The following is a 15,113-nucleotide window of genomic DNA, read 5'->3' as shown; positions in this document are numbered from 1 at the left end:
CCATAATGCATGGAACATATTAGGCACTTAATAAATGCTTGTTGAATGATCAATAAGTGCTGAAATATGTGTTGAATGAAGGACTACAACAAGCTAAATAAAATTAGCATTCTTTAAAACCCATCTTCTGTTTACTTTCTAGGATGCAATTATCAAGACTGGCCAAAAGCTTTTGTCTGATAACTTTTTGTTTGTATGTTTTCCAGGTGTCCCTTGGCAGGGAATGGTACATACATACAATCTATACAGTCAGATCAAAAGACAATACTAACCGAGGTATTGGAAAAAGGAGTGTGGAATACCAGTACCACTCTCTATCAAATTCTGGGGTCCTGAGAACATCCACAGAGAACAGAAAGAAAAGAGAGGCCAGAAATGCTCCACCACTTGCCAAGGAAATTGGGGCTGAAAATAACCGAGGGACAAACATCCAGCACATAGCCCTGGACCGTTCCAACAAGAAGCAGATCCCCCAAAGAGAAGTTCCTTTGGATGGAATTCTTCCCAGGGAGTTGAACAATAGCAACCCTGAAGTAAACCTCATCACAATTATCACAGGTGTGGCCACTGGCCTGCTTACCATTTGTCTAATTGCAATTACTGTACTGCTGCTAAAGAGGAAACAGAGCTCCAAAAAGAAGGATGTCCCAGCAGGATCAGGGAGCAGTGAACCAATGATGCCCCAGCACAGGTACACTAGCGACAGCTCAGAGGTTTGATCTCAGGTGCTACAATTCAGCCTCAAAAAGGAAGCCAGAGTGTAATACTGTGAACGGACAGTTCTGGAATCTTTAGGCATATTCACAGACTCTGGTTTGAACCCTTCTTCTCTTTCTACAAACACAAGAACACTTCATAGCCAGTCTCTCGTTCTGCCAAAAGCTCAGCCCCATGTCTTCACAGCAGTGATAGTTGCTGAAAGCACAGCATGGAGAAGGAATGACATTTCACTGAAGCAATTTCTCAAAAACATGAAGAAGAAACTATCCAAAGGTGCTAGTAGATCTTATGAATGGTGTAAGAGGAAGTCTGTTCTTTCTCTTTTTCACTTCAAAGGTGCAATTTTCATGTTGTTTATTCAGGATGTACTGTTTATTACTAGAAACTTCATTATCACTAATCTGGCAGAATGGGAAGCACATCGTTTGACCTGACAAGTTTTCCAAGAAATGAAGACAGCACAGAATTATGACTGGGGCTATCTCTTAATCCATGAGTTTCGGGTTTCCTAAACTGTGGGAGAAGGAGAGAGAAGAGATCTCCCAATAGTATTTGATCTGATTCTCACCCTCCCCAGACCCACTTTGTTTTGTTTGCTTATTTAAGTTTATATTTAACCAAAGAATATGGTCTGTCTAGAAGAGAGCACATCTTTATGGAAGTGGGACATCTCTGTCCTGGTTATAGACTACTAAATAGTGAATTACCCTTCTTGACAATACCAACAGATATGGGAAAGGACACGGGTTGGGTGGAATGTTGGTCATCTAGAGAAGATATAAAGTTAAACTCATATATAAGACAGGATTCTAAAAGAATTAAGCCTAGAAAATACCTGCAACTCTGAGTCCTATATCTTATAGTTAGATAGGACTTTATAGAACATGGGTGTGAAGGAGCAGCACCTACTTTATTGGAGGGATTTATATTTATTAACATAGTAATGTCTGATGGTGGGGTCTTTTGAAAGTATATAGAGAATGATAGCTTCCCATGTCCTGTCAGGCCAATCCTCAGTCAGTGTGCATTTGCAGCATGGTCACACTTAGATGTATGAGAGTCAAATTAATAATGACACATTTTAGGAATGTCCTAATTAGAAACTGATCCAAATGGAGAGACCCTATAGTTGCCACGTTAAAAAGGTCCCACAAGTTACTCAGCTTCATAGATCTGAAAAAAAGTCCTTCTTAATCCAGAAAAATCTCTTTGCAAACCTAATGCTTTTGAATTAGCCAAAACTTTTTAGTGCAACATCTAGAGTCTTTTTAGATATATACATATATATACACACATGTAAAAATATATATATATTTATACATATGCACATGTCTATACGTATAAATGTGTATATATGTATGTATATAAATGTGTGTGTGCAAATGCTTATGCAAAAATCTAATGTAAAAGTAGCTCTCAGTCATTATATGTACTATTAACCTGATTTGGGAAAACTACCTGTGTATAGTTGGGAGAAAACTTAGGCAGTTTGGCACTCAACATTGTAGAAATCTCTGAGAAAAAAATAGAGTTGGCTAATTCTTCACTCAATAAATGAGTTTACCATGGTTCAATTACAATTCAAAGGAACCCACACAGCATCTCTTACCACGCAGAACTATATAGTTCCCTGAATCCTAGAATTTCCCCTACAAGTCAGTGGTGAGACATCTGGAAACATCCACCCGTCTACCATATTTAGTGTTCTGGCCAATGTTATGTGCTCTTTGGCTACCTGGTATGAATTGGCTACTTTGTATGAATTGGCCACCTTGTATGAATTGAGTATTAACTCTGTTGCAGTAAACAATATATGAATTATATACCATTTCATGGTGTTTGGGCCAATTTGTACAGAGTATAAAATTTCATCTAACCTTGTGTTAAAACATCAAAAAGATGGTACACAGACCAAGCAAAACTACCCTTTAAGATTGTGTTATAGCTGTCACCATTATAACAAGATCCTTCTGAGACTTCCAATAATGAATACCTTTACAAACCCATCTTAGATCAAATTCCATTTTATAATGGAGTGTTTTAGCGATGCTTTTATGGATAGTTCATGCCATGTAGAATCCAATATACAGGCAACTTTCCCTATTAAAGAACTAGAAATCTTTGTTTCCTTTTTATTCTTCTTCCCCCTCTTTTTTTAGAAAGCTTAATTTCATTTTAGTTTGGGGAGCAAAGAACAAGTGTCTTAAAATCAGCTGAGTTAAAATTATGCAGCCTAACTTTCTTAATTCTATAGGACTCAAAGGAAATTCAATGTTCTCTAATGAAATCCATTTCAATTTACTATAGCATAGAGAGAATCTTAACCTTCATCTATAAATTGTGCTCCTTGGCCACCAAAAATTCAATTCCTTGAAAGAATGTATTTTATAGTAAGATTTATTGACCACACAGATTTTTTAAAAACTAGTTAATTTTTTTCATTTCCAATATTTTATTATTATTTTGTCATGAGTTCACATCTTTGAAAAAAAAATTTCTATTGTCTGGAGTAGGAATGGAGCCAATTCCCTAGATAATCAAAAGCTGCTATTTGGCTATTGATTAGAATTCATCCTACTGAAAATTCATAGTATTAAAAACAAATGTCACTGATCTTTGTAAAATTTATGATTGTGCTAAGGATCCACTGGTGAATCTTTTTGTTTGTTTCTATTTTTTACATGTCAACAAGTAAATTAAAGTTATGTTTACTTAGGTTCAAACAGTCCAAATCTCTCTCTGCATTCAGCTTGTTCTATTAGTTACTGTGAGAAATAAGAAAATAGAATGCATAGTTCTTTCCCCTTATGGAAGCTTTCTTACCATAAAGTTTTCCCTGAACCAAGAGTCCTATCAGTGTGGCACTGCATGGACCTTAATTCAAATTCCTACTCTGACATTTACTACTTGTCTAACTTTGGGCAAGTCCCTTAATTTCTCTAATTCCCAGTTTCTTCATTTGGATAATGTAGAAGAGGAAGCCAATAGATCTCTAAGGTAACTTTCAGCTCTAAATCTTCGATTCTATGATTTCTAAGGTCTCTTGTAGCTCTATAACTAAAATGACCAAAATTCATGCCTAGAACAAGAGGAAAATATTAATAATACCTTAAGAAACTGTAGTTTCATAAACCCCCAGCTGCTTTTCCTATTAGGTTGTTCTTTAGGGACAGGGACTGTCTTCTGCCACTTTATGTATCTCTAGTGTGTAGCATAGGACACGGTACCTAAAAGGCACTTAATAAATCTTCACTGACTGACTGACTTTGTGTTAGAGACATAATTCGAATCAAGGTCTTCCTGACTAGGCTTTAAATTTTGTACGCCCTCTACCACATTACCTTGTCTCTTGAGTGCTAATATTTGCCATTAAAAAACAAAAATAAAATATGTTATTTGCCTTTGTCACCACACATCTGTATTTATAAAACGTGAATGAAAGTTCTCGAAGAACAACTTTATTTCACATATCTATAAAGCAGCTGGTAACAATGTAGATTTGAATTCTTATCCAATTAGTAGCATCATTTTATTAAAAGAATGGAGCATAATATTTAATTTCAGTACTCATAGGTAATAGTATCCATATTTGTTTCCTGAAATCCATGTCCTAACAAGTTTTTTCTCTGTAAGAATTAAATATTATATGTACAAATATTTTAAAATTCAATTTTTAAAATTCAACAAACATTTATTGTCTATTATGCTCAAAATACTGTTTTTGTCTCTGTAAATTATTGTTATCTTAAGGATTATAATTATAACTTGTTATTAAAAGGGAGCTTCATTTTGGACCTCATCCAATAATGTTTAGTTAGTGAAGTACCCAAAGGACCTCATTATAAGCCATTCTCACTCATAATTTCATCCTATAAAATGAACTCTAGGTGCCAGGGTTAGAGAGAGGCAGACTTTCACTTTTACAAAGGTGCTTTGCTCCTCAACCCCATTAATAATTTTGGTGCTCAGTAAGTATTAAATGACTATGCTAAAGAGAGGATTAATCAATTAATTATTGTGTCTTTGAAAAGAAAGGCCTTTTGTTTTTAAAATATGTAGTTAAATTTCTGTTGTATTTTTAAAGAAACCATTTGAATATATGTTTGAATCGGTTACATGGTTCAGATACAAAATATCTTTGTTTTTAAAAGTGTAAGTATTAATCTCAATGTTTTCTTATTTTTTGTTTTAATTGCAATAAAAAGTACATTCTATTTGGATTGAAACTCTTCTCTTCAGCCATTGCACTGACAAAAGAGAAATAATCATAATTCTTGTTCATATAAGACTGAGATTTACAAAACGTTTTCCTTGTAATAGCCCTCTGAAGTATATAAAGTAAGTGTCATTATATTCATTTTATGGATAAGGAAAATGAAGCTTGGAGAGCTGAAATGACTTGGCTATGACACCAAAAAAAAAAAATGAAACTGATGAGTAATAATAACTATTTTCATTTATATAACTCTTTAAAGTTTACAAAATGCCTTACTCAGAAATAGTTGATTAATATAAACATGATAAAGACCCCAATGGTTAAAGAAGGACCCCAAAACTACCAGTCTGTTCAATATGCTGAGCTTCATTCAGGTAACCATGTCATTTGTCAAGAATGTAGAAATACAAGTTCCTCTATTTCTGTGTTCTGGAAACAACACCATAGAACTAAAGACAATCAAATATTTTATCTCCAGTGTGATGTGGCCCCCATTATGTAGATCTGAACAAGGGTAAGAATTAACTCAGAAGGTCATGTTCAATGAATCTAATCTTATATCTCCAAAATAATTACTATCATTTCCCACTGATTTTTATTTTACATATTTATTTCACATAAAATTCTTGTCATTTACTTTTATAATCTGATCTCTTTAGCTATCTCAAGAAATCAGTTAAAACACTTTTTCTTATTAGGATGAAACCCACAGAGAAATTGATTACCTAGGTATGGTATCACAATAAAGTAGGAAAGGTATGCTGTTTGGAGTTAGAGGAAGGGGTTTGCATCATTACATTTGTCATTATCTACATCACCTGTGTGACCTTGGATAAGCCAAAATCTCTCAGTTCCTCAGTTTCTTCATCCTTAAAATAAAAGCCTTAGCACTGGGAAACGGATGTGAACTATCTGCATTTTTGTTTTTCTTCCCGGGTTATTTTTACCTTCTGAATCCAATTCTCCCTGTGCAACAAGAGAACTGTTCAGTTTTGCAAACATATATTGTATCTAGGATATACTGCAACATATCTAACATATATAGGACTGCTTGCCATCTAGGGGAGGGGGTGGAGGGAGGGAGGGGAAAAATCGGAACAGAAAAGAGTGCAAGGGATAATGTTGTAAAAAAATTACCCTGGCATGGATTCTGTCAATATAAAGTTATTATTAAATAAAATAAAATATATAAAAAAAAAATATGATCTCTGAAGTCTACTCCAATTGTTCAGAACAACAGTGATAAGGATGAACTTGAAATTCTCTGTCTTTGTATTATCACTGTTTTAGAACTTCCCAGCTCATTATATTCTCAGTGACGTGATTTTTAATGAAATAAAAAAGCAATAAAAACCCAAATCTCAAATAATAGCAATCAACTTATTTAAATCAATTTAATCCTTAACACATATCATCAAAATAATCTTTCCTTGAGAAAATGCCATTATAAAATGGCATGATAATGACAACAAAATTAAGAAGGAAAAATGCTTATTGCACGTGGTAAGTATTAAATGCTTTTACACTGTTAAAATGTATTGGTTAATTCATAAAATCAAAGAATCACATAGGTGAAGACTTTCATTTTTCAGTACTTCCTGACCCTTTAAAACAATTTTTTATCATTGCTCTAGGGTTCTATAAATTTTTTTGATTTCGTTAGATTATTGTCTCAAAATGGAAATGCAGACTATGTTTCAGAATACATGATTCAGAATAGAAATGACATTGAGGGAAGTTAAAATATAAAAATTTAGTCTTTCCCCAAACCCAAGACTGATTAAAGGAAAGGACTCAAAAGTGAAAGTTTTCCTATTGACTTGTATTAGGATGTGGCTTAAAGCATGTTTCATTAGGATGTTTCTAACTCCTAAAACATCCCTTTGTCTTTGTCCAAGTACCTTGGGTTTTTTTTGGTTTTGTTCTATTTCGTTTTTCATTTTCCCTTAAAATACTCAATTTTACAGGATACCCTGTCAAAGTTAAACCAACTCCAGCAGTGGAATCCTACTGTGATACCAATAATTCAGATTCTGTTTCATTTCTAATTAAGTGAGTATGGTTCTCATTACTATTCTCTGCCCCTTTGGGTGCTATTACTGATGCCTCTAGATCAGAGCTCTATTCATCTGAGAGATAGGATAAGTCAGCACAGCACCTTTCTATGGGATGTCTCCTCTCTGCAGAATCCTGCAATACATTTAAATAAAAGATCAGGCAAGAACTAGCCAATAGAAAACTAAAAAAATCACTGATTATTTTAATGGCACATTTTCCCAGTTAGTTTGTTGATGGCTTTTTAACATTGTCTTAATAGACAGAAAAAATCGAGTTCATACACTTATTGATGATATGCAAATTTTTTCAAATAGTATGCAAATTTATTTGAATTTTCAGTGAAATAATATATGAAAATAAACACCATTAATAAGGAAAATAAAGACAATGTGTTTTGGTGATTAGGTCATCCTTGGAGTTAAGAAATCTTGGTTTGAGTCCTAATATGTTCTGTGACCATAGACAAATTAACCTCTCAGTACCACGGCAGCATTTAAGACAAAACTTGAAAAGAATTAAAGATCTAATAATCTCCTTGTTGGGTCAAATCACAGGTCTGAACCAAAAGAGAGAAAAATAATAAAAAATTGTGCCTACTAGAATTAATTTTAAGTTTAATTCTCTGCCCTCTCCCTCACCTTTTTAACAATCTCATTGAAGCTGGTGGTAACTGATTAAAGAAACAGTTCTTAATTGCATACTGAACTTAAAAATGTAAATAAAATAATAAATGTGTTATGTGACATATTTCCTGATATGAGTATTTTGTAGAAAAACATAAGAACTCTACTCAAAGGACAAACTGATGAAAAGTAAAATAATTACCAAGATGGAAAAAAGATAATAAAAATTTATGGACAAAAGGCATCCATGAAATAATAATAAAATTATTGGATGGGGAAGGGAGGGAGGATTGTAAAGCTTACAAGCTTATTAAGATGATTAAGGATACTACCCATCTCTGGATGAAGAGAGTATAGACTCACAGTAAAGAATGAGATATATTGGGGCAGCTAGGTGGAAAAGTAGATAGAGACCAGCCCTGAAATCAGGAAGACCTTAGGTCAAATCTGACCTTAACACTTCCCAGCTGTGTGACCCTAGACAAGTCATTCAACCCCAATTGCCTTGGCAAAAAAAAAGAAAAGATGTATTTTTCTGAACATTGTGTAAGAACTTATTTTGCTTGATTATGTATATTTAAAATGTTTTGGTTTTCGATCTATTTCAAGTGGTGGGGAGGTAGAAGTCAGAGGAAGAAAAAATGTTTTGTTAATATAATTAAACTTTAAAAAGAAAAGTCCTAGACATCTATCCCAGGATCTTCCACTATAGTTTCAATAATTTGAAGTCTTTGGCAAAATATTTCAGGCCAATTTTCCTATTAAATAACTTTGCCTTTCCATTGAACAAGGAACTATGTGTATAGTAATTTTATTAAGTGCCTGCTTCTTCTTCGAAGTGACCTTCACATATCTGATCAATTGATCTAGTTACATTTTCTAAATTATCTAGTTATATCATAAAATTATATATGTGCATATATATGTAATGAATCTATTTCAAAGCTTTGTAGCCCATGTAATGTTTTCTATCAGATTGCTTATAATGCCAGCAATGTGCAAATATTTCATTCCCATTGCTAATTACAAATGCTAAGATTTTTTTACATATGCATTTTCCCCCTCTGTTTTCTGTACCAACTATTTTGTCTTAAGTCCATGCCTATAATAACTCAGTTTCTTTATTGGAAAAAATATATAATTATTTACTTTCTGATTACATCTCTACATATGAGTACTGATAAAAGATAACTGAACAGTATCTTGATGCTTGCTGGAACTTGTTATTTAGATGAAAAGCATAAAATTATTATGGTTTGCAATAAACTTCCATTATTTTACATTCATTTTATTTGTTTCAGTTTTAAATATTTTGAAATCTGTATTTGAAGTATTACATGATGGTTGTAAGAGATGAGGATTTTGTCATCTGGTAAAGTCAGAATGCTTAAATTTGAATTCCCTCATTTCCTCTAGAGTAAAATCTTGACTTAATTTTCTTGTTTAGTAAAAAAAAAATTAGTCAATTAGCAGATAGATATATTTGTTGAGATTCTAGTACAGGTGAGTGCTTTTCTGGAAGCTACAGCATCTACAATCAAGAAATTTACAAGGTAATAGGGAAAAATAAGACCAAAACATGTGACAAGTAATATAACAATATACAAGGTAAATAATAGATATACCCTGATTTATGTATGTCCAACTTAAGTGTACAGACATCTTGAAAAATGAAACCAGACTGCCAAACATAATCCTTTCCCTATGACAATTATTAGAGATTTCCTTCTCCTCTGTCACAGTGTTGTTCATGATTACTGCTTGCCTCTTTCCAACCCATTTACCTCAGTTCAAGGTTCCCTCTCCCCTTACATCATTTCTGAGTTTCCCTGGGAAATAAAGGTAAATCATTCAAATTATTTATTATTATTATTATTATTATTGCCTTTCAGTATCTTTCTGTACAAAGTCTATTCAAAGAAAAGAGAAGTCGGAGGATAGCTATATGGGAGTTATACAATTTTTTCCCAGTTACTAACAGTAAAAATTAATTGAAAAATTCATAGTACTGGCTTCAGAAAGAGTGTAGAACATGAAGGGCTACATGAACGTGACACAGGCACAAGGGAAGAGAGAAAACTTGATGAGAAGCAATTAAGAGATAGGAGGAGAGAGATAGCAATGAAAAAGGGCCTTAGTTATCCTCTAGAAGCCAAAAAAAGAGGGGTTATAGGAGTTAATGATGACCAATAATATCGCAAGATTTTTTTTTAGACTTTAATAAATGTGTCTCCTAGGAGCTAGATAATTAAGTAGATAGAGCACTAGACCTTGAGATAGAAAGACCCATCTTCCTCTCTTCAAATCTAGTCTCAAACACTTACTAGCTATGTGACCCTGGGTAAGCCACTTAACTCTTTTTACCTCAGTTTCTTCATCTGTAAAATTAATTGGAGAAGGAAGTGGCAAACCACTCCAGTATCTCTAATAAGAAAACCCCAATTGAGGTCATGAAAAGGCAGACATGACTGCAATGAATGAATTTCATCCATTATAGGTCCTGATCCTCATTACCTGAAACCTTCATTCATCCCCCCAACATCCATTCCTGCAGCCAGCCAGTAACAAAGTCAACTAGAATTTATTAAGCACCAATATGTGGTAGACATTGTACTCAGCAGTAGAGATTCAAAGAAAGGCAAAAGATTCCCTGCTTTCAAGGAGTTCACTATCTAATGAGAAAAATACGAGAAGTGTCAGGGTCCTTTTTAGCAATTGCCCAAATAAGCCAGCATTGGATCCAAATAGAAAGGTAAACTAATTATTTATCCACTGCAGTGTGAACTCTGTCTGCAGATGATGGATATAGGCAGGAAAGGAGACTTATTACAATAAAAAAAAAAAAAGAATGCTTCAATTGCTGCAAGGTAAGCATGTGTCCTTTAGCACAGTCATTTTATGCCAAACAGAAGAAAACAGTATCTTCTTTATCAGTCAGTTAGTTAATTAGCATTTATTAAGCCAGTTCTCTGTGTTTTACTCTGTAGGATAAAGAGAAAGAGAAGAGTGTCTTGGAACTACTGAGATCTTATGAGTTTTCTTTTGTAATCCAAAAGCAGTAAGAAAGAAGCAGGTTACTGAAAGGACATTCATTACCATCCACAGGATATTTCACAGAAAGGGAAAGAAAAATAATAGCAAATACAGAACAAAATGAGTCAGTTATATTCTCTGCCAATCCAAAAAAGTTTTTCATACTTTGTTTTTAAAGAGAATCAATGATACTATGAAGTGGTTTCTTGACTTGCCCATGAAGTGGATTTAAGTGACGCAGTTACATAAAATCATTAGCCTCAATTTTTCCAGAATTATTGAAGTCCTATGGCAAGACAAAAGTCAAAGTGACTGAGACAATATACAAATAATTATTTACAAATAAGAGATGTACAGAAAATTGAAAAGAGAATAATTTCAGAGAGAAGGCAGTAAGATTAAGAAGAAATATGAAAATTTAGCTCAGACTTAAAGGAAGCTGGGAAAGCCAGGAAGTAGTGATGAAGAGGCATGGAGAAACAGCCAAAAAAAAAAAAAAAAGCTACTGCAATGGTCCAGGTGTGAGGTGACAAGGCTCTAAATCGGGATGATGTTAGGGTTAGAATGGAGAAAGGGGCATATATTAGAGATATTACAAAGTTAGAAATTATAGGATTTGGCAGCAAATTAGACATGGAGGATGAAAAAATGAGGAATTGAGGTTGACATCAGATTTCAAGACTGGGTAACGAGAATGGTGATGCCCTTGACAGCAAAGGGGAAAGTAGGAAAAAGGGGAAGCTTTGGAAGGGAGAACAATGACTTCAACTTTGGACATGATGAGTTATCTACTGAACTATCAGTTTGAGATGTACAGCCCTTACTCAGGCCAGAAGTGTAACCTGCAAGTAAATGAGAATTGGAGACAGAACCCACTCAGACTGTCTTGGAGAAAAAGTATAAAGGAAATGGGAGATGAGTTCTTAGCTTCCTAACTTTCAATTATAAAGTCATTTTTTCAGAGAAGCATTATTATACATGCTCACTAGATTCTATGGAACCATTTAGGGATAGTTTTCTAAAGCTATTCTGAATAGTTTTACTATATATTTATGTTAGATGATTCATTTCATATATGTGTGTATATATATATATATGTGTGTGTGTGTGTGTGTGTGCATGTATTATATGAATATATCTACACACATACATACATATTTTCTACATAATAGAGCTATCTCTCCAAATGGATGAATTCCCTCAGCAGGTAGCAACTTCCCCTTATCAAGATGTATAAGCATTTGTCATATGTGTTGAAGTATTTATTTATTTGGTATGAACTAATGAGGACTCTTGTAGCTCTAATCTGTTGTTCTATTCTATCATATTTCAGATGCACTCTGGCCTGTGGTATCTGCCCCAAGAAAATGTACGTTATTCATATCACTACTTCTACGGACATGTATCTGAGTTTCCATCAGTTTAGATCAGCTAATCACAGATCAAGCAATTTCTGCTTAAGCAGTGACACAAAGCAATATATGATTGATTTCTGAATAGATACAAACAATGAATATTTGAGAATTTCAGAAGTTATAACAGTGAGCACAAGTGTGTGAAATGTCTTGATAAAGGAAGCAGAATTGGGTCTTGAAAGATGGGTACAAACCCAACTTGTTCTCCCTCATCTTTAAAAATCTTTCACTTAGACTTGCAGTTCCCTCAAGGTATCAATATTTTTTGCAGCTAGGTAGAACAGAGAATTTGGAATCATATTCTTCTTCCTTAGTGTAAATACAGCCTGAGACACTTACTAGCTGTGTGATCCTAGGCAAGTGCCTCAGTTTTCTCATCTGTGAAATGAGCTGGAGAGGAAAATAACAAACTACTTCAGTATCTCTGCCAAGAAAACCCCCAAAGAGGTCACAATCAACAACAACAGTAAACATTTTAGTCCATCTGTTTGACATACTTAAATAGCTGTCATCACGGCCAATCCATCATTCCTTTAGAAACATGCCCAGAAACAGGACCTGCTCTCATCTATTCCTTGCTGTATGTTCAGTAAACATTACCTGGAAATAACTATATATCACAATCTCTTACATGTTCTGCTAACCATCCAATAGCATTTTTTTTTCATTTTAACATCCTATGCCATGCCATCCATCAGTTTTGAAGGCACACACATTGTCCACTAGATTTTTCCATTGTGCATTCAGCCATCTTATAATTCTGTCATTAGGTGACTTCAAATGATTCAGAAGTCTTGTGGAAACTGGGAAGTTTTTATTGCCTTCATCTAACTGAAGCATCAGTCATTTTTAATGGCCCCAGGAGAGACTTTCATTATGGTGCTGAAAAAGAACTACTTCTCATTGTTCATCCATTAAAAAAAATCACAACTGACAGTTAATAATAGTTGACATAACTGTGTCCCTCACCCCAATGGTATTCCAGGACATGCTGCTATTGGCTAAAAGATGGGATAAAACTATGTCTTTAGAGGTGATTTAATGGAAGATTTCTAGGTTTTAATTTTTATTTAACATCAAAATATATAAATTATAGATAGGGCTAAGATAAGAATATCAAAACAAAAACCACACACACATTCTTTCGCTTAAGTCTCTGTTGGCTGGACTAGACTGGAAGAATGGGTTTGGGGAAATCAGTTCCAATATACCCTAGAGAGCTTGTTGTTAAATTTTAACTATGAGCATATATACCTCAACAAATGCTCCAAATCGAGACACAATTTTTTGCTTTATTGATTACCTAGATATAAGGAAGTGATGGAGAAAATGTCAATAATACAGATCATACTTAACGTGTGATCCACATTTTTTTTCAGAAAGCCAGTTGTTAAACATTTGCCAACGTAGTATTAACTGGGGACCCAGGAAAGAGGATTTATTGCTAGCACAAATTTGAGCACATTGAGCTAGAAAAGGAGCCCCTTGGACAAATTTTACATGAGAGCTCAAACTATATGATATGCTATCACACAAAAGTTAAGTGAAGGTTTTTCGGAATCAAGCAGAGTCAGATGGTATGTATAAAAGTAAGATCAGTGGACTTGGAAGCAAATCTGAGTTCCCGTTCTAGCCAATCTCCTTAGCATTCAGTGTTACTGTGATTGAGACATTGAATCTTAGGGTTACTCCAATAGAGCTAAGAGAAGTAGGTAGAATGTGTGGTGTAGTTTCTTATATTTCTAAATCCTATGATTTTTCCAGTCCTTGTAATGTCAAGGCCCCTTCCAGAACCAGAGCCTTTGATCATGCTAGCTTGAATCAATGGTATAGTTGTACCATTAGCCTTAGACACAAAGAGGAAACACGTTTGCATTGTTTTTTCTGCCTCTATAAGCCCAGTATTGTAAATCAAAAACCCTTTGACTCTAATCCCAGTTCTGCTCCTAGTAGCTATGTGACCTGAGTAAATTATTTAAACTCTTTTCTCAGTTTCTTGCATGATAAGAAAAAATAGAAGCAGTAGGTAGAAGTTGCAGAAAAACAAATTATTAAAATAAAAAAAAATTTCCTGGAGATTTGAATGATCACAAAGTGGAATTGCTGTCTTGGAAAATAGGTATTACCCTGTCAGTGGAAGGTCTAAGTGGAGGCTGATGGCCAAATGTCAAGAATTTTGTATGGAGATCTTTGTTCATGTCTTGGTTAAATCGGGACTGCTAAACATCCCAATTAACTATGAAATGAAGCAAAAGTATGGAAATCTTCACAGAAAGAAATCTCACTTGATATTCTGATCTCTTTTCTCTATTTGTCCCTTATAGACCTTGCAGCTTTACCACTCTATCTCCCAGTGATCCTGAGAAGACTTTGGTTTGGGTAATGGCTATTTAGAGCCAGCAGATCATGAGATCAACAATGTCCTTATCCCTTGGAAGTCATACACATGCCACAAAGTTAGAATATTAATTAAGTTTTCCTCCTCATTTGCCTATCTCTAGAATTCAGGACTCTGGATAGAGCATCAAGCCTGGAGTCAAAAGAATGGAATTAAAGTCTAGCCTCAGCTGATTACAGCATTGTACCCAACACATAATAAGTGCTCTGTAAATGTTAGTTATTATCATTAAGATAGATTTGCTTTTAAGAACAGGATTAATTCATCTCAAAGGATACTGGGTTTCTCTTTACCTCTCCTTTGAAAAGAGAGGTAAAACTACAAAATGGTAAAGACAATCTGAAACTGCAAACAAAAGTATGCAATAAAGATCCAGTGGGTGTTGCATTTGTTCATTTGGGTTCAGGCCATTGATTTACTTACTTCTTTTATTGAGTTTATGAAGGCACTAATATTTTGTTATAGAATGAAATTAACATATAAAATCTTTTAAATCTGAGTTCTTGAAAATTTTTGCCCAAGGAGCAGTAAATTTGATTTTAAAAGCCTGTTACCTGGCTGCTATTTAATTCATAAGGCAAATGCTTAAACATCATTTTCTTTCATTTTTAACTTCAGTGTACAAATGTATCCCTGAGACACTAATACAT

At 34.1% G+C, this 15,113-nt stretch overlaps 1 protein-coding gene across 1 annotated transcript in view; it reads left to right on the top strand.

Moving 5' to 3' along the window:
- Positions 1 to 2,042, top strand: part of FREM2 (FRAS1 related extracellular matrix 2) — a 220,003-nt gene extending 217,961 nt beyond the window's left edge. The window contains exon 24 of the mRNA XM_051990726.1: positions 207 to 2,042. Within this exon, the coding sequence (XP_051846686.1) occupies positions 207 to 719 (513 nt within the window). The 3' untranslated portion in view covers positions 720 to 2,042. The remainder of the gene's footprint in view (positions 1 to 206) is intronic.
- The last annotated feature ends 13,071 nt before the right edge of the window (positions 2,043 to 15,113 follow it).

This window comes from Antechinus flavipes, chromosome 3, assembly GCF_016432865.1.
Source record: "Antechinus flavipes isolate AdamAnt ecotype Samford, QLD, Australia chromosome 3, AdamAnt_v2, whole genome shotgun sequence".
NCBI classification, from domain to species: domain Eukaryota; kingdom Metazoa; phylum Chordata; class Mammalia; order Dasyuromorphia; family Dasyuridae; genus Antechinus; species Antechinus flavipes.
Note: the sequence above shows the minus strand (reverse complement) of the source record. Positions and strands in the feature narration are given on the sequence as shown.